At 37.8% G+C, this 21145-nt stretch overlaps 1 protein-coding gene across 5 annotated transcripts in view; it reads right to left on the reverse strand.

Moving 5' to 3' along the window:
- Positions 1–21145, reverse strand: part of LOC145674562 (dynein axonemal intermediate chain 3-like) — a 141175-nt gene that overhangs the window by 24602 nt on the left and 95428 nt on the right. For 4 of the 5 annotated variants that reach the window (XM_081744746.1, XM_081744743.1, XM_081744745.1 and 1 more), the window contains 4 exons: positions 17794–18030; positions 15680–15824; positions 13464–13586; positions 3796–3926 (listed from right to left, as the gene is read on the reverse strand). In XM_081744746.1, coding sequence (XP_081600872.1) covers positions 3796–3926; positions 13464–13586; positions 15680–15824; positions 17794–18030 — 636 coding nt within the window. The remainder of the gene's footprint in view (positions 1–3795; positions 3927–13463; positions 13587–15679; positions 15825–17793; positions 18031–21145) is intronic. The other variant, XM_081744748.1, reaches the window with a different exon arrangement.

The raw sequence follows: 21145 nt of genomic DNA on the forward strand, positions 1-21145 counted from the left end.
GTCGAATCTATAGTTTTCGGGGTCGCTGAGAAGAACAGTGACACTTCTGATGCTGTTTAAATCTAAATTCAACCACGTAGCACGGGGGAGGAGGAAGGGGAAGAAATATAAAAGTGCTCGAAAATGATCGACATCAGAGAGCGCTTCAGTAATAGTAAAAAGTGATTGACTAACGGAACATGTTACAATTGTTTCTTAACTGACAGAAGCGGGAAACTGATGCTAGTATGAAATATAAAAAATTCGTTAGAATCGTTTTCCAGAAAATTGCATTTTTTTACTTTCACCACTCAGAAAACCACCCTTATTTTTAGGAGTAGGAAGAAAATACAAATCCTCTGTCCCCTAGAAAATTTTTTGAAAAACATTTAAGTTTAAAATTTGGTACGGATACATTGAACGATATGGCCTCTAGGCGAGTGAACATGTTTACACGTTTACGAAGGAACGGAAGGACAAATACTCAAAAATCCCTTTTTCGACCTGCAGATCTCATGAAACGTGTAAATCTATTGAAATCTCGAATTCAATCTTCATGATCACTATACTTTCTTTTCTCCTATAGTAGCCTGAAAGGAAACGAAGTGCACGGTTCGCTCTTTCGCTACATACATCATCAGACAGAGAACGGATGAACAACAGAAAAGGAAAAAAAAAAATAGAACGTAGAAACGGCTGAGAAGCTTCTTTGTTGGGATGCTTTCTTTTTTATATATATAGTCTAATTTTCAGTTGCCAATTTGTTTTCTTACAATATTTTTTTACGAGCAAAAACTGATAATCGTACTATACATCACATATTCCATCTGATACGCAAAAAAAATGAAATGAAGTCTTTGAGTTTTACGTCTCACGTTTATGCCGGTTAGGCTAAAGGAGACGGTGATGATGAGAAATGAATGCAACGGTGGAATGAATAAAGTGGGAAGAAACGGGACTACCCTGAGAAAACCCACACACATGCTGTTTGCCCACCACAAGGTTCACTTGGCACAAGCTGGGATCGAACCAAGGACCCCAATCACCAGAGGTGAACGCTCTACCACTGAGCTACCGCGGCCCTTGATATGCAAGAAGAATCTGCGAGTTTCCCCATCTCCTTTTAATGCAATTCTTTTTCATTTTTATTTGTGTAACCAGTTGAAATGTCCGTTCTTTGCACGAGGAGAAAACATTTATGGTAAGTACTTGAACTTCTTACCCTCTTCTGATAGATATTTCAATCAAAGTATAATGATACAAATTCATAATGGCACCCCTTCTAACCACCATCACTCACGGTGATGGGGCCTGAACTTGAGCTTAAAAGCCATCAGAAATGTCATTATTTATCTCAGTAACCACGAAAACTATGAATCGCACACTACTATCGGTTGTTTTCAATTATTTGTACTTTCGAACCCTTTTCCCATGGCTAACCTCTCCATGCGGATGAGGGATGAATGTGTACTTAAACGGCATCAACTGTATTACTATTCATCTCAACGACCCCAAAAACTATAGATTGCATAATAATATCGTTTGTTTTCGATTATTTTTACATGTCACTTCTTTTCCAAACCACAGATGCCATTACGCAAACATTCGACCGTGTTTACGTTTTTGTGTATTTAAAATGCCTCCGCCGATTAAAAATCCTACCTACAGTGACATATGCGCTGTGATTCGTTTTCTTAGTGCTAAAGGCGTGATGGAGGCTGAAATTCATCGCCCAGGCTCGTATTTAGGTAAGTGCTATTCTGTGCTCGAGCACAGGGTGGCAAAATTTTGGATATTTTAAAATTCACAATAAATTAATACTTAAAACTAGCAACCCACAGAGTCCCGCGCAAAATATCTTCACGTGTTTCGTTTTATTTGCTCTAATTACAGTTGTTACTAATTAGCTCGCTTATCTGATTATTTTTAAGAAGTCATCCTCTTCCACTCCCCACTCCAGGGGTGAGGGTGAACTTGGACTTCATGAAAACTGATACCGTTAAACTCTGCGACCTCGAAAACTATGAATTCAACACTAATATCTGTCATTTTCGATTATTTTTAAAATCTCGCCCCCTTTCTGGGGAGTGGAGCATGACCTTGAATTCTATTAAAACTGTCACTATTTATCTCAGCGATCCCAAAAACTATGAATTCAACTCTCATGTAGTCGTTTCCAAAGGGAAGGGGCGGCAAATTATTTAGAGCACAGGGGCGCACAATATATAAATACAGGCCTGTCATCGCCAGATTAGTGACCTGTATGGAGAAACCATTCTGAGCGATGGAATGGTATGGAAATGGGTTAAAGGTTTTAAAGATGGCATACGAATGTTCATAATGAGGAACGAAGTGGGCGAACTTCTGTCATCATTGAAGACTTGGTGCAGAAAGTTGACAAAAAAGTGAAAGAGAACAGACGCTTTACGATTTTGTCGTTATCTCATAAGTTTCCTCAAGTTTTAAGATGAATTTGGGTGGTCTGCGCTACGATGGTGATGATAAAATCAAAATGGCCGTGTTGCGGTGGTTGTGAAATTAGGCAGCAGATTTCTATGAGGATGGTATTCTAAAGCTTGTTGTACGATACGATAAGTGTCTAAATATTAGTGGAAACTATGTACACGTTTTCATGTAACAATAAAATTGTTACGAAAACTATATTTGTTTTTTATATTTACTTATTTGTTTCAAAACGGTGCTTACTTTAAAAAACACGCCTCTTATATGAAAAACAAACAGTTCAGTAGCAGATTGTTCTATTGTACTTTCATATTTTCTAACAGTGACACCTACTCAGAGCCGTAGCTATGGGTGAGAATGGGCGACCGGAGCCGTCGCTCCGAGCGCTGATAACACGAGGGCGCCGAGCGAGCATCCAGAAAAAAAAGGTGTTGGAAAAGAGTAAACGACGCTCCCCCCCCCCTCCGTAAAAGTATTCGCACCCTATTAAATCAATATTGTTGTCGCTTTCGAAAATAATGTATTTGGTAAACATTTAAATACAAACATTAAAATATTCTTCAGCTGCATCAATCAATATTGAGAAACTCGCAAAGACCCATTCTAAATTTACGTTACATTTCACTTTTTTTTTTTTTTTTTTTTTTTACTTTTAAAAAATCGAAATTAAAATGCTATTTAGGTCACGTACAGAATAAAATTACAATACAAAGGGTTACAATTATTACCGTAAATTAATGCTGTCACCCACTTCGAATATTTTAAAAGCACATAGCTTTTAATGTATTGAAATTTAACTTGTTATCGATTGTATGAAACGTAAATAAGTTGTACTGTAAATTTCCATAACTCTTCTCCAAGTGGATATGTATTCCAACAGGCCTGCAACCAGAGGGGGCGAACAGGGCCTGCCCCCCTAAACTTTTCGTGGCCTTTCCAGACCTTAACACAAAATGCCATTATTAATACAAAAAACACAATTTAGCTATTTTTAAGAGAATTTTTAATGACTTGACCCCCCCCTAACATAATCATGGCTCCCCCAAATCTTTGTATACGAACTAAAGGCAGTTTTATCAAGTTTAACGAAAAGTTCGAAATAAGCCTGTTTAAAACAACTCATTTGTAAAAGGATACATAATGATCGCTTTTAGCTGTTGCAATGGTCTGTCCAAGCAGCTTGATAAAAATTCAGAGCGTAGCATAACAACAAAAGCTGCTTCTCTTATATGTAAAAATTCTACTTCACCCCTGCCGCCGAAATCAATCTCTAGCTACGGCTCTGCACATACTCTTAACACTGGCAGCTAATAATATCTGTAATACTTTTTAATGTATAGCAAATAAACTCACAGTAACGTCTTCCTTCCAAATGGCGAAAGTCTGTCCGCCAACAGTGAGAACCACGTCTTTTGCCGATGGACATCTGCTAATATGTGTTATCATCCCGTCATGGGCCTGAATATTGTGCAGGATCTTAAACGCTGAAAGTAATAGTAGGTTAATTAATTTTCGTAGTAAGACTTATTTTTCAACGAAGATATTTAATGAATACAGGATACTTTACATAATTCTTTTATCATTATGATTTCACTTTCCTGCAAATGAAAGTAACAAAAGAATCAGTATTCAGTAACATAACGATTTATTCGATGAAAGAACAGCATTAGGTACAAAGGTTTCAGTTTAACGTCACACGATTATGCCCTTTACGCTTAAAATAGGTGAATGATAATGGAAAAATTGGTGCAATGAGATTGTGGGAGGAAACATGAGTACTCCGAGAAAACTCACGTACATGATGTTGGTCAAGGATTGAATTAGGGACATCACACACCAGAGATAAGCGCTCTCTACTAAGTCATCGTGCCCCTCATAATGTGAGATACGAGGTTGATCAGAAAGTAAGCTTACAAAGCCTGCAGTCAAACTTGTACGAATTATTTCATACAACCAATAAAGCCAGCAGCTAGTACATACATTAGGTTATTTTTGGACATAGTCTCAATATCGGTTGAGGCACCTGTCGCATTGTGGGATGAGTTTGAAGATTCCCTCCTGTAAAAGTCCTGTCCCTGCATGGTCAGCCACGTTGTAACGAACTGTTTCATCTCCTCGTGTGAAGCGAAGAGCCGGCCTCTTAGGTGCTCCTTCAAGTGCGGGAACAGGTGAAAGTCGCTTGCAGCGACTTTCGGGCTGTAGAGAGGGCGTTCGATGATGTCCCAGCGAAACTGCTTCAACGGTGCTCCTTGCCGGTGACGCTTTCTCTAGCAGCCCAAGCTTTCAACACTATTCTGCGACATGCTTACGAGACATTACAGTCTTTCAGTAAACCTCTACTAGCTGGCGGTGAAGTTCAGTCGCGGTTACATGTTTCGCCCACAGAAATCGAATAACTGAGTGGATTTCTCCGCGACATCAGTTTTCCAAACAAGTCGCCATTTGTGTTTACATAGAACTAGCGTTGTAGGTGTCGGGTGGCCTAAACTCTGCACAGTTAACAACTCCATGTATTAAAATTACCGCACACTCCTCAATCCTCTATAACAGACGAAACTTCAGAAATATTGGCCTTGTAACCTTAGTTTCTGATCCTTCCTCGTAGTATAGCTTATTGGGTGATGGAGAGCATAAGAGGAGATTTTCTTCCAAGTTTCCTTTACTTACGAACAGTTGTCAATTCCATGTATTAAAATTACCACCCACTCCTCATTTCTCTATAACAGACGAAACTTCAGAAATATTGGCCTTGTAACCTTAGTTTCTGATCCTTCCTCGTAGTATAGCTTATTGGGTGATGGAGAGCATAGGGCAGATTTTCTTCCAAGTTTCCTTTACTTACGAACAGTTGTCAATTCCATGTATTAAAATTGCCACCCACTCCTCATTTCTCTATAACAGACGAAACTCCAGAAATATCGGCCTTGTAACCTTAGTTTCTGATCCTTCCTCGTAGTATAGCTTATTGGGTGATGGAAAGCATAGGGCAGATTTTCTTCCAAGTTTCCTTTACTTACGAACAGTTGTCAATTCCATGCAGGGTTTGCCCAAGTGGGCCCAGCCCGAAAAAACCCACCGGGTTTTTTCGGGTTGGACCCACCTGAAAAAACCCACCTTAAAACCCACCTGGGTTTTTGAGCTTTTTGTTAATATATTATTGCTACAACTAAGTTGATCACATTGAAAGTGATTTTTATCAAATTTTGGACTTTCCTCGGGTGAATTAAATGCTTTCACGTTAACATATACAACAACATTCTACATAAGACCTTTATAAAGTTCTGAATGTACTGAATAAATGAAAAAACTTTACCTTAGCTTGAGATAATTATACAACAAATCAATGTATTGATTATGCTTATAGCCTATTTGAAAAAATGCAATTTTATATTTTAGAAAATACTTTCCGTAAATAGTGTGCTCGCCGACTCGGCTATACCGAGGGACGTTATCCCTCATAAAGGACACCGGGACACATTGTCACAATTTTCACGTTTTATTTTCTTGTGATGCTCATCTAAGGCCGAAAATTATAATTTTTAGTATACAAATACTTTATTATCTTGTGCATAATATATATTTCTCTGTCCAATGTAACTCGCTCTGAACTGGACTTATGTACTATGTTTTATGGCCAATACAGTTGTGACAATGTACCCTATATGCGGGGTAAGTTGTCACAATATACGGGGCAAATTGTCACATATTATTCTAGTGGCACTTTCCAGAAATTGGTAGATATTATTAATGCAACTATTACTAGTGCAAAAAGACTGTAAATGTTACCAGCATTAAATACTTAGCGTCTGAAAGAGAATCAAAACATAATTAAATGAAAGGGGAAACTATTAGTTAAATAGGTAAAAAATAGGGGGACCTTGTGATTGTTGAATCAATATTGAACCACTCTTAAAATTGTCATATATGCCTTGGGCTCCATAGCTTATATTTTCTCAACCTAAAAGATTTATTGTTACATCAAGCTTTGTAGGAAAACCAAAACGGCCGTGAAAACAGAACTAACTCATAGCTAAGAAATCAAAACTACAAACTGAAAGATCATAACAAAATGACGAAATTATCAAATCATAGCCTACTTCTCCAATAAGCCAACACAAAATTAACCAATTGCATTTAAGTTGTTTCTGATTGTAGTTTATGAATTGCAAAGAATTCCTCTGATAGGACTACTGTATAGCTAGAAGAGGAGTAAATATTATTACGAAGTTTAGTTGCGTTTTATTAGTACGCACCGCAAACTAATTTGAAAATGTTTATCCTTTTGCTTCTACAAAGTACCATATCGGAAAGTTATCTTCAGAGTCACAGTTAATACACACGTAAAACAAGTTCTGCTTCCCTCAGTTTTCGTAGGCCGATTCCGTACATCGAATGCACTGAATCCACTTCTCGCTACATGTACTCGTACTGTATGGATCGCCATAAACTGAACACAATGTATCGTCGTCCTCTGAGGAAGAATCGTAATCTTCTTTGGACCTTCGTTGACATTGTTTATAGGTGCGAAACTGTTTCCTTGGGGAGTTCTTATAGCAAAATCACCATGTCTTTTCAGAAATACCGGATACCAGTCTGGGCCAGCAACGGCCTTTTCATTCCACAACTATGGCCACTTCAATCCTAGCGCTTTTGCATAGTTGTAAGCCAAATCGTGAACCTCTTTTGTAGTGAGTCCAAATTATATGTGCGAAACTTGTTTTGGTATGATACTAGTAGTTCTTCCTAGTATTACGAAGAGTAACCTAATGTAAATGAGCATTGGCCGAACTGTAGTTCGTCATCTGTAACACGTGCACAGAATCTTACCAATGTTCTGTAGTGGACATGAAATTCTTTAGCAGCTTTAGACCTACGTATTGATATGGGGTTATTTCTTTTCATAGCTCTTGCTGCAACCAGCAGATCTTCCATTGGTGGTGCTTTCCTCTCTGTCTTTCTTTAGTATATTCTCACTGTCTGCGAAACAGAGTGGGGCACATTGTCACAGTGACAACATGCCCCGTCTTATTTGTGACAACTTGCCCCACGCGTCGCCATTACTCTTTTTACAAAATATATATATCAAACGACAAGAGGCTAAGCGGTTAGCGTACGCGCCTTTGGCGTGGGAGTCCCGGGTTCGATTCCCGGCGGGAGCTCATGTGGTTCGGATTCCACGTTAATCAGTAGGTCCACGTCTCATATAGCCTCGCTACTGAAAGGGACGCTACAGTAAACTATAATCAACTCAACTCAAACGACAAGATTAGGCGCATTCAAAGTAGCACAATATGAAGCTCTATTTGTAACCTACATAACACACACAAAAATATTGGCTTCTACCGCTTTCACGAACACACAAAAGAGCAATTCCAGGACTCGGAAAATTTACATTTCGGGACTGAAAACACACAAAGTTCAACTGACGCAGCACTGTTGTTCCCGCGCATCTCCAAACGAGTACAGTTAGTAGTGACATCTAGTAAGTAAACAAGAAAGCAGCACCGGCGCGCTAATGTTTTCGCTTTTTTTCAGAATTGCTATTCTGACAACGTGCCCCTTGTGACAATGTGCCCCGGTCTCCCGTACGTTTGACGAGTTTAAAGCCATATGTGCCGATACTACCGGTAAATATGTAGTACATTAGTAAAACTATTAGTATTATTTCTTACCTTTGATGGTAGCACAAGTATTCTTCAGTAAACTTTAGTTTTCCAACAATAACAGTTCAGTTCAGTTATTTATTGGTATTCTTCAAATAAGCATTCATTAGGATCAACACCAACAATAGCGTAAAAAAATTTGTCCAATTTAAGAAGCTTAATGCTCAGAGTTCCGAAAACTACGTAACACTTACTACTTCAAGTGCTGAATTCAAACTTCCGTACTAGTGGAAGTTTCGATGTACAGTAAAGAAAGCTCCATTTTTGAGGGGGGGGGAAATGTCGCGAAAGAAATGCTCGGGAAATTCCCGCAATTGAACGCACAAAGCATCGGAACTGAATACTTCAACAATAAAACTATTTTATTTTACGCTGGAAGATAAAATATAAATTATATCTTTGTTAATTGTCTAAATTAATTTTCTGGAAAGAAACGTCTTGCAGCAAATGCTCGGGAATTTCACCTAATTGAACGCACAAAATATCGAAAGTGACTTTCAAATAAAACCATTTATTTTACGCTGTTAAATTAATATATTTGGCGTTCATATTTGGCAAACGTCACTGAGGCTTCTGGGATGATTCAATCTACATTTGTTCGTTCGTCTGCCTGTACCACACATACTACAGGGTACCATCTTCCTTGTTTTAAGTTTAAATTTCCAGGGTACAAGCACGAGACACACTAAATTTCCAGTATAGATTTTGGCGGTATACCAACGTACAATTTCAAAATGGTGACTTAAAAAAAAAATAGCGGGTATCCACGCTACAAAGTGCAATTTCGGTCTTTTAAGTTGAAATTTTTTAGAATATAAGCACGATACACTCTAAATTAGATGTATATATTTTGGCGGCGATCTAACGTAAAATTTCAAAATGGCGGCCAATTTTTCAAAACAGCAGTGAATACAAAATTGTTGCAAGGTGTGACAATGATAATCTTGAAATATAAATCAAATTTTAACGCTTTTACCCCAAAGACATTGAGATATTTCGAAAAAACCCAATTAAACCCGAAAAAACCCGATTAAACCCGAAAATACCCGAAAAAACCCACATGGGTTGGGCTTTTAAAAAAAAAACCGGGTTTTTTCAAACCCTGATTCCATGTATTAAAATTACCACCCACTCCTCATTTCTCTATAACAGACGAAACTTCAGAAATATTGGCCTTGTAACCTTAGTTTCTGATCATTCCTCGTAGTATAGCTTATTGGGTGATGGAGAGCATAGGGCAGATTTTCTTCCAAGTTTCCTTTACTTACGAACAGTTGTCAACTCCATGTATTAAAATTACCACCCACTCCTCATTTCTCTATAACAGACGAAACTTCAGAAATATTGGCCTTGTAACCTTAGTTTCTGATCCTCCCTCGTACATCCAGCAACTAACTGAAATTAGTTACTGCCATTGAACTGTTGTTTACCCTAGATATGAAATGGCCTGGATATACACCGCAAATGTGAAGATTAATTTCTTTACGGGGTCCATCAGGTTGTTTAGAACTATAGTCCATAACACAGCATACAGTACTGGAATTTCTGGTCTTCTAAATGGACAGAAATAATCTAAAGAGCGTTATCGGATTAGGTAGGAGTCCATTTCTTACGTATCATTACATCAACTGATTTTCACTTACTCTTATCCTCCACAGCAGTAGTTCCCAACCAGTAAGCCCCCAGATAGCAAAAATGACTTGCAACAAACCTGCAGCAGATTTGAAATTCAAGTCTGGCAAACTTGCAGCAGACTTGTGATGCAACTCTGCAAGTTTGATGCAAGTTTAATGCAAAATTCCTAGTTGACACTCTTCGAACTTGCAGCACGCCTTCAGTGTAAGTGTATAGTAAGTTTGCAAAGCAAGTTTCTGCAAGGGGTTTACTTACACAGCAAGCCTACTGCAAGTTTCCACTTGCACTGCAAGTAAACAGCAAATCGGCAGCAAGTTAGTGCAGGTTTAACGCTAGACTCTGCCAGGATACCACTTGTACTGCAAGTTTAGAGCAAGTTTGTAGTAAGTCTTCTGCAAGTATATACTTGCATTGCAATTCTACAGCAGGTCTTCAGCAAGTGGGCGTAGTAAGTCTTCTGCAGGTATATACTTGCATTGCATTGCATGCCTTTTACAAACCGAACATTTACTGTATACGAACAATCTCACAGTATATTTTTCTCAACAACTTTGTCAAACAATACACGTTTAAAATATAAATTATCTCTAGATACTGGATACTTACGTAATTATCTTAATTATCCACTTGTTTCAATGCTTCACACACTTCGCACCTACTACAAATGGCGGCCTGACGGGGAGATTTCTAAGATTAGACTTTTGCGCCACCTGTTGGTACAAACTAGAATTGACACACTTGCTACAAAGTAGCAGCAAGCCTCCGAGGCAAGTAAAATCTAGCAAGTAAAATCAAATTACGACATTGGCGGGTAACTCTTTCAAAACATCTGCAGCAGGTGTACAGTGCACGAAAAGTCTAGCAAGTTAAAATCAAATATAGTGAAAGACTTGCTGGAAACCAACATGCTATTAGGGAAGCGTGGGGGGAAATAAATATATAAAATAAAGAGAATGAAATACATTATTTGAATCGAGCTCGCGGTATCGTAATGTCACCGAAACTCGTCCGAGACTACGTCACGAAGGAAGGAAAAAATGAAATAGAATCTTTAAGTTTTACGTCCAACGCTTACGCCGGCTACGCTAAAGGAGACGGTGATGATGACAAACGAATTGACATCGTGGAATGAAGAAAGTATGAGGAAACGGAAAAACTCCGAGAAAACCCACACACATGGTGTTTGCCTACCACAAAGCTCAGTTGGCGCGAGCTGGATACGTCACGGAGGAGGACAAGACGATCGAAGCCAGTTTGCACCTAAAGGTAAACATAGACATTCTAGATTGGTAATTTTTCGTCTTTTTTTTTTTTTTTTTTTTTTTTTTTTTGTAATAACTGGTTAAATCAGAAGCGATAAGATAAAGAAAATACAACTGCATTATGAAGATACAAAGTATTTCATGTTTGAGTTAAACACTGGACATTAAATATAGTTAAATAATCGTAGACATAAAACTTCATTTTTCCTGAAATAAGAATTGAAGCTTTGCTGGTGGCATAATGAATATAATTGTTCTTGGGCAATTAGCCAGGTGGATTCCACGTCATCCAATGTTTCCAGAACTCACAACATTGTTCTCGTCATCAGGGTAAGGTATAAGAAACCAAAAACAGAAGCCTTTTATTATACAGGGTCTTTCAAAAGAACACCGACAACGTTCGGGAGGTGATTCCTTACACTAAGATAAAACGAAAAGTATAGACCAACCTGAGTGCACAAATGCTTCCTTTTGGAATAACAGGCTGCCGAAAACATGAAAAAAATGAAATTTAAAGGTCCTTAGCTGCAAAACTATAGGACTTACCTTAGTCGGGTCAAGACTTCACTTAGGAACTAGTACATGTACCCAAATATCCATGTTTCAGAATCTTGCGGTGCTTCCGGAACAATTTTTATAGAGGTTGTTGGTGAGTACTTCAAATTATATGTCCGTAGCCAAACTCCCTCCATAAAAATCGTTGGCTAAGTACCTTAGGATTCTGAAACATGGATTTTTGGATAGGGCACATACTAGCTCCTAAGTGAAGTCTCGGCCCGACTACGGTAGGTCACATAGTTTTGGAACTATGGGCAATGAAAGGTAATTTTTTCATGTCTTCGGCAGCCTGTTACTCCGAAAGGAAGCATTTGTGCACCCAGGTTGGTCTATACTTTTTGTCTTATCTTGGTGTCAGGAATCACCTCCCAAACGTTGTCGGTGTTGTTTTGAAGCACCCTGTATAAGTGCTGGCAGGAAGGGGACGGAGTCTTTCATACTTTATCCTGAAGACAAGAACAATGTTGTCAATTCTCGAAACGTTGGACGACGTGGAATTCACTAGCTGATTGCCAGAGAACAAATAAAAACTAAACCTACCTTAGTACGCGGTACTGCGTTTCCTTATTAGTTCATTTTCCTCTATATTTCAACCCTCTTGAGGGTCTTCAACAAGAGCATATTTTTCTTTCTAGCTGGATAGCACTAATTTGGTGTTGTGTACTATTTTCTTGTTATGTAAACGAGAACAGGCCCCAAATACGGCGAAGAACACTTTAAATTCTTAACCCTTCAAGGATGGTATTGTGCCAATGCACCAAGAAATTGAGGTAGTTGCATCAGATAATTTTGTTCTTTTTCTCCTTTACAGAACAAGAAAACAGCACAGGATGCGAAATTAGTGTTTTCCAGTTAACAAAAAAATATTTTAACAAATCGCGTTCAAGACCCTCCAGAGGGTTGAAATATAGAGCAAAATTAATTCATAAAGAAAACAAGTACTAGGCACTAAGGTAGGTTTAGTTTGATTTGATTTGATTTGATTTTCAGTTTAGCGTCACTTTCAGCAATGAGGCTACATGAGACGCGAACCTACAGCTTAACGTGGGATCCGAGCCACAGGAGCCCCCGCTAGGAATCGAACTCGGATTTCCGGCGCTAGAGGCGCGTATTCTATCCATATAGGCACGAATGAGCTTTTAGGTTTAGTTTTTATCTGAAAAACGTACCCTCTATTAGCATCTATTAGTAATCATACTTTTTTTCTCTTCTTAGTTTTTTACATCGTCCACAAGACAAACGGGAATATGTTTTATCTTATTCGTTACTTGAAACCACTAAGTTTGTAGATACGAACTGCAATAAGTAACTGAACGCACCAGATCTCCAGCATATACTCCAACATAATTAATACTACTATATTTCTTAAAATCTTTATTTTCTACAATGAATATAGTGACATCTAAACAGAGGAACAGAGTGGCACATCTTAAATTCGATTTCCGTATTGGGCTCTCAACTATAAGACCACGTGTTGGCAGATTCAGTGGAAAACACCAAGGACATACTTATGTTAATTGGATTTGATTTGATTTTAGTTTAACGTCACTTTCAACAGTGACGCTATTTGAGACGTGGAACTACACTTTAACGTAGGATCCGAACTACATGAGCTCTCGCCGGAAATCGAACCAGGATCTCCCACACCAGAGGCTCATACGCTAACCGCTTAACCACGAGGAAGCTCTCACATTAATTTGAACGGAAGGATTTTTTAAAGAAAATAATACATATAATTTTAATCAGATTTCCATCAATTGTAGCCTTCTTCAACCCTCCCTTTCTTTGCCCACCCCCTCCTATACCCTCTAGTACCTAGTATATAAAAGCTGCAGCTATAGAAAACATGTTTTATAACAGGCAATATGAACGAAAAAAAAGTATTTCGATATTTCTAACTTACGTTCTTTGTTCCACTTCTCTATGGAATCAGTTATGGATGGTTTCCAAGTAACAAGTGAAACGTAACCATCAATAGACCCAAGATAAATAGTACGGTCCATGTCAATTTCAATATTCTGTTCCACTAAAAGTGAACAAAAAGAGAAACAATTCGGAGATTAATGAACAAGATAAATTTTAAGCCGAGCAAACTAGGAATAAACCTGAAGGTTCTAATTAAAACTGCTTACCAGTAAATAAAATTCTACTGCACAATAATATTAGGACTTAATGGAAAAAATCTCCAAAATGAAATGAAATCTTTCAATTTAACGTTCCACGATTAAGTCCTTTAGGTTAAGGGAAATTATGATTAAAGCAAATGAATGATAATGGAAGAATTGGTGGAATCCCACACACCAGAGGTAAGCGTTTCTACCACTGAACTACCGTGCCCCCTAAACTTTTTCAAAGACATAGGGCCTACACCAACTGATAGAGGGGGCAATGTGGCTGTGTGGTAAAACGCTTACTTCTGGTGCGTGGGGTCCTTGGCTAGATACACGGCCAAGTAACCTTGTGGCCAACAACATCGTGTCCGTGGGTTTTCTCGGGTACTCCAGTTTCCTCCCATATTCTCATTCCACCAATTGTGTCATCATCATTCACTTGTTTTAATCATCATCTTCCTTAGCCTAACAAATTGAACAAACTTGGTTTGGAAAATATTTTAGCCTTACATATTAGTTTAACAAATTTAGTTTGGAAAATATCTAGCATAGAATAAAAATTATTAATAATAGAACAATAGAATAAAATAATTCCAGAGTAGAAGCGTTAGAAACAAATGTGTTACGGTATAATCATAGTGACTTTGGAGACATTTGTCGATTTCAGCTATTGTCCTTGACGGATCTCAATCAACTTTCAAAGATTATCAGTTCCGTTACATCGGTCAAGTGTTTTATGAAAGATCATAACTTCACGGAGAGAGGAAACCCATCAAATTAAAACCTTCAACTTTGCTTTTATTTCATCAGTGACCAGAGGCGCCGAAACCGGGGGGAAAGGGGGGCAGCTGCCCCTTCCCCCTGAAATTTTCATGAAGGGCAAGATACTAGTTTTGCCCCTCCACTTTCAGACTGTAAAAACATCACACAAGAATGATTAAATGAATTATTTTTTTAAAAAAATGATAATATGAAGAAAATTCTCTATTCCAGATTCATCTTTCTCTTTGAAACAAGAGACCAGGCAGTTTTTCTGACCTCATGTTAGACAGAAAGATTTAGGAAAAAGAACTGAAAAGTCTATATCCATTTGTGTACATTCTCAAAACACTGCAAATTCTTTAAGAATGGTTGTTTAAATAATCGTTAAGTCGGTAATATGAAACGAGTCGTCGAGCAAGATTTTAAAATTTAAAAAAGATTGTAACGATTATTAACTGATTATTCTTACACTTTACATTTAGCCCACAGTTCGTGTAGATTTTAAAATATGTCAACACGATTTAATTACTCTAAATCAAACACTTCATTCATATCTCTATTACCTTTTTTTCTTCTTCTCGCAACTCCATTAATAACAATCTTCTTTTTCGGTCGTCATAGCAACCTTTAAACAACTATTTACTGTTACGGTAACCAGGAGTACAGTTTATATATTTAAAACAACATAGATTTTCAGCTACTAACATTAAATCTTATTTCTTTTATTTTTAGAATCAACAACATATTATCTCTTTTTTCTTCTTCTTCTACTCAACAGATTGTGTACTTTTACGCACCGTTCCACAAAATCAAGATACGAAAATAGAAGTAATTTATCGCATAGATATACAATATCGTTGTAAGATAATAGTCTAAATGCGTAACAGGACATTTAAATATATATATTTTCTATAAATTTAAATTATTCTTACAACAATATTCAGAGTGCAGTGAGGAAAAAATATACCCCTTGTGAGCACCAACGAATGACAGTATTTACGACGTTCTTGCTTGAAGAGGGAACAGGGTAGAGACACGTTCACAAACGTCAGCAAGGATACTTCCGACAGGTTTTGTAGAAGTATTCTCGGAGAACTACAAAAATACTGAGAATGTGATGAAAATAGGAACATATATTTTATACTTTCAAATTTTGCTTCAAGAGAACATTAAACACTCAGAAATTAAGTTCAAAAACTCTTTACTCGAATTAAATGTTTATCTAAGGTATTCACTAATATCTTACTTGTCAAACAAAAACTCCTTCTTCTATTTGAACGAGGAATTCGGACATAAACAATATTTTCCAGATCCACCTCATACGTTAAAGCATTCTGAATGGAGATGGCCGATATACTTCTAAGAAGATCATCTGATCGCTTTTCATACAGCTGAAAAAGTAATTAAGTAATATGGCATTACGCTGCATATCGTATTTATTACAATCTGTTTAGATACAAAAAGGTTTTCCAATAAATTACACTATTTCTTTCGTTACGAAAGTTCTCACATTCAAATTTTGTTTGTTCATAAAGAAGAAGAAAACACACGGATTACAGGGTGTGCCCAAATGTGCTCAGCAAAACAAACAAACAAAAAAAAAAAAAAAAAAAAGTATTGGATCCATTTGGGAAAAAAACAACCTCATCCGGATTTTCGAGCTTTTAATTAGTGTATTATTGCTAAAACCAACAGCATCACATTGGATTTTGTGTACGAGATTTTGGACTTCTGGGCAAATTAGATAATTCCACATATTATTAAGATATACTACGTACAATCTTCTGATATAAATAAAATAAAGAGTTTGTTTGTGTGTCTGTTTGTGTGCGGCCTGGGGACCAGACGAGTGTACCGAGAGTTACCAAATTTTGGTCACGAGTACCTTGGTAGACCCCAGACCAAGACGAAGAGTTTATATCAAAATTCGAACCAGGGGAAGTGGAGGCGTTTACCGGAACATTTAAAAGTAGTAGAAAATGACCGATATTATATCAACTCCATAGCTTTGCGGTCGCTGAGATCAATGGTGACACTTCCATTAGCAGTGACTTTCAAATTTAGCTACCATTGTATGCGGGCCGGGAGTCACCTGCCGGGGAGGGTTACCGAGACACGTAAGAATAATCCAAAATGACCGATATTAGTCAAATCCTTAGTTTTCTCGGTCGCTGAAATGAATGGTGATACTCCCACAGGCGTTGACTTCCAACTACAGCCCCCATCGCCTGGGGGTCAGGGGCGTTTTCTTTTCTTTTTTTTTTTTCAAAATTCGAACCAGAGAGCCTCAGGCGGCGTTTACCGGGATACGTAAAAGTAGTAGAAAATGACCTATATTTTTTTCCTTTCGCTGTTTAGTTTGTTTACATAGATATTTTATCTGACCCATGCGACGAATGGGTATTTCAGCTGGTATTTAATAAGACTATTCTTAGATCATCGTGAAATTCTGAACACACAGAATAAATAAAAAAAATACTCGTCTTAATTTTAAATTACATACACAATTTTACATTTAAAGAAATGTAAATCGAAAGTCAATAATGAAATTCCGATAACACAGCGGCCTAAGAATGTAGAAATTGTCGATTTGAACAAGGGAAGGCGGGCCGGTAGCTCAGTGGAAGAGCACTTATCTTTGGTGCGTGGGGTCCCTGGTTCGATACTCGGCCAAATAAGTATATAATGAATAACATCGTGTCCGTGAGTTTTCTCGTGGTACACTTGTCTCCTCTCACATTCTCATTCCGCCATTCTTCCACCAAAATTCATTTCCCTTAATCATCCGTCTTCCTTAGCCTAATCGTGGGACGTTAAGGGGCCTTATCACCGCGAAAGTAAAATATCACTAATTTTACAGTAATTATCTAATAACTTCAAGTAAATAAAAGATAATCGAAATGTGGAACAAGAGCGCCCTAGACAATATTATTTTGCATGAGGTACCGTTATTACGAGTCACCTAGTAGCTTCCCGTTTGCAGCCATTTAGAAACGCGAAAATAAATTCCGATTTTCAAAATGGCTGGAAATCAAAAGCAGATAAGTGAATCGTGATAACGGTATCTCATGTAAAATATTGTCTAGGGTGCTCTTGTTCCACATTTCGATTATCTTTTATATATTTAAAGATATCACATGATTACTGTAAAATTAGCGGAATTTTAGTTTCGCCGTGATGGGGTCTCTTAAATAGAAAGAAATAAGTAAGTCCTTTACCGGAGATATTGGATCCACAACTGGATTCAAGATAATCCAGCCAGCATTACTGTTATCTCCCATTCCATATTTCTTTTCTTTTTTTTTTTTTTTTTTTAATGAACTTTACAATTGTATTAGAATGGAGAAAATATATTCTTACCTGATAATTGGGTCTGAAAATCCCAATTAATTCATCGAATGGATTCCGATTGATTTGAAATTTGCGTCTCTTCTCTAGCTTTTTAACTCTCTTCTGGAGCACATGTTCTTCTGATATCAGTTCAGGTAAACTTATAAGCAGATCCCATAAGAGAATGGTTCCATCGAAACTTGATGTTAAGAATTGTGCACTAGCAAATGGTTGCTGAACAGATTCTACGTGGCCCAAATTAGTTACCTTAAAAAAAAAAATCAAAATCAAAACACTATAAAACACAGAACTAAATTACAAATTGTTCCGATTCATACTCTTTTTGTTATTATTGAGCTGAGCGAGCGAAGCTCTTATACTCGGGTTAGCCGTTTGGTTGTCCGCAAACTCCTCCTAGACCGTTTGGCCGATCTCAACCAAACTTAGCACGCTGATAGAGTATGTCGTGCTAAGTGACAACATAGGTCGAAATCAAAAATCCGATGTACCATCGAGGAATAATGACCGAAAAACGCTTCCTCCTAGACCGTTTGGCCGATCTCAACCAAACTTAGCACGCTGATAGAGTATGTCGTGCTGAGTGAGAACATAGGTCGAAATCAAAAATCCAATGTACCATCGAGGAATAATCACCGATAAACGCTTCCATAGACTTAACATGGGGAAAAAGTTTTCACGTGATTTTTTGTCAACAATTAAAATCTGCGCGTGATTTTCAAAAATTCAGCGTAAAAATTTACAATTTTAATCACAATTTAAAAACAAATTAACGATTTTTTAAACTTTTTTTAGCCGGAACAAAAGGTCAAGACGAAGAATTGTGCGATTGTTATGAAAAATACTGATTGTTTTAAAAAGTCAGAATAAACTGATTACGTTGCTTAAGCTCGCTCAGCTCATTTCATTGCAATCGAGTATATCCATTGCATTCCTAGTTATTACTAGATTTTCAACGAACTTAAAAATTCGATACTGAATTCTCTACGTCTGTCTGTGTGTCTGTCTATCTGTTATTTGCCATTTTTTTTTTTTTCAATTTTGAGCCCTCCATTCGACAGAGCATCAAAAACTATCTGAGAAAGTGGTGGAATTTTTCACGTCACTCTTATCAATTCGGAAATATTGGTCAAAAAATGACCAATTTCTAGATATTTAACGAGCCATAGCTCGGAAACCATAAGCTGTAGAGAGATGATATTAGTGTTGATCAATACCTAGGAGGATGGTGAATATTTTGGTACTAAATAGTAACCGCTGGACACTGTCCAACTAGCCACTGGTTTGGCCAGTGGCCAATTGGCCATGGCTACTAGTTAATATCGGTATCAAAATGTTTACCGTTTTCTTAGGTATTGATTGACACAAATATCATCTCTCTATGATTTACCGTTCACAAAATATTGGCCAAAAAATAGTTACGATTTCGGGAGATTTAAGGAGCCATATCTCGAGAACCGTAAGTAATAGAGAGATCATATTGGTGTTTATCAATACCTAAGAGGATGGTGAACATTTTAGTACCAAATAGTAACCGGTGGCCGCTTGCCAACTGGCCACCGTCCCCAGATATTGGCCGAAAAAGTTCGAATTTCGGAAGATTTAAGGAGCCATACCTCGGGAACCGTAAGTTATAGAGAGATGATATTTTGCGAGAAACAGAAGAAGCGGAAAAAAGATTTCCTTTTACATATAGGAACAATCACAGCTATCGTTCCCGCTCCATCTCTCCATTCATTTTAAGTTCATTCTGGCAATGCTCTTGGAGCATTCTCAACCGGTTGCGCTCTGGCCTTTGGCCCTCTGTACACTGTAGGTTAAACCCGTGCTTAATTAAGAACCCCAATTCTTTGCATCCTAATAATACACAGCAAAGCACGTTCATATTCACTATCATCATATATTTACTTTTATATTGTCATATCCTGCACGTGGTTACATTTATAAACATCGACATATGCTTTTTATTTATGAACAAACCCACGTGATACTGATGCTCAAAAGAAAGTGTAAAACTCTAAGCACTGCCTCAAATGACATCAGTTTCGACTGGTCAACTCCCTTCTCTTAGCTTGCCTGGAGCTCTGAGAGATACCTAACCTAATCCAAGACTCCTGGCTTGCCTGGAGCTTTGAGGCCTCCTGCCCACTCTGCTTGCCTGGAGCTCTGAAATATTCCTAACCACAAACACCCAGATTGCGTGGATCTTCGTGGTTTTCCTCCCCGCTGAGCTTGCCTGGAACTTTGCGGAACTCCAACCTCTCTACTTGCGGTGGTGAGGTGATTTTGAGTTTAACGTCCCTTTCAGCAGCGAGGCTATATGAGACGTGGACCTACTGATTAACGTGGAATCCGAACCACATGAGCTCCCGCCTCTCTTTACTTGCGTGGAGCACTAAGTATCCTAACCCACCTATACTGAACTTGCCTGGAGCATTGAGGGAACTTAAGTGCTCTCCTAGCTTGCGTGGAACTCTGAAACATTCCTAACCACAAACATCCAGATTGCGTGGAGCTTCGTGGTTTTCCTCTCCGCTGAGCTTGCCTGGAGCACTGAGAATCTTGGCCCATCTCCACTAAGCTTGCCTGGTGCTTTGTTGGCATCCTTCTCTTGGCTGCCTGAGCCTTGATACATGTATTTACCCTAATTACGTACTGGATTTTGTATTGATGTTAATGGACCTGTGTTATATTGTTTTATAACAGAAACTTTTATAACAAAAGGTTGTGGGAGAAAACCGATTCCCATGTGTAAACTCTACCTTAACAAGATAATTTTACAATATCATTAAATCGAAACAATGCAGTTCAATTTGCGATTAAATCGTCACAATAGTTTTAAATCTGGAAATTACCTACACGCTAGCGCCATCTATTGATACCAGCCAGGCAGGTAGCGAAAGTGACGACATTACGCGTAAAGTGATAAATTTTTGTATTATAAATAGAATTAAAAGCAAAGTCGAATTCTATGGCTATAATATCTGTAAAATAAAGGCAAGCAGCTCACTTTTTGTAAGCAGTTTAGGTACATTATGATTGACAGAACCTATCACATTGGAGATTCGTACAGGATAATGCATTCCAAAGAAGGTTAACACTTCAAAACACAAGCCACAAAAACAGATAAACTCGATGATTATAGAAATAAATAATTCACAAAATTAATCTTTCTCTTTTTGGTGTACAAGAACCAGCTTAAATCTTGCATATTATATTACAATTAGTCTAAACATGAAACGGTAACAACGAAACTACACTGTTGGACATAAAAAATACAAACGAAGAAGGAGGCATAAGATTGAATCCACATTTGCACAATACTTAGAGGACTGAAGGGCAATACAATAATTAGTAGTGGCTG

The sequence above is a fragment of the Thermobia domestica genome, chromosome 17 (genome assembly GCF_964235325.1).
Source record: "Thermobia domestica chromosome 17, izTheDome1.hap1.1, whole genome shotgun sequence".
NCBI lineage: Eukaryota > Metazoa > Arthropoda > Insecta > Zygentoma > Lepismatidae > Thermobia > Thermobia domestica.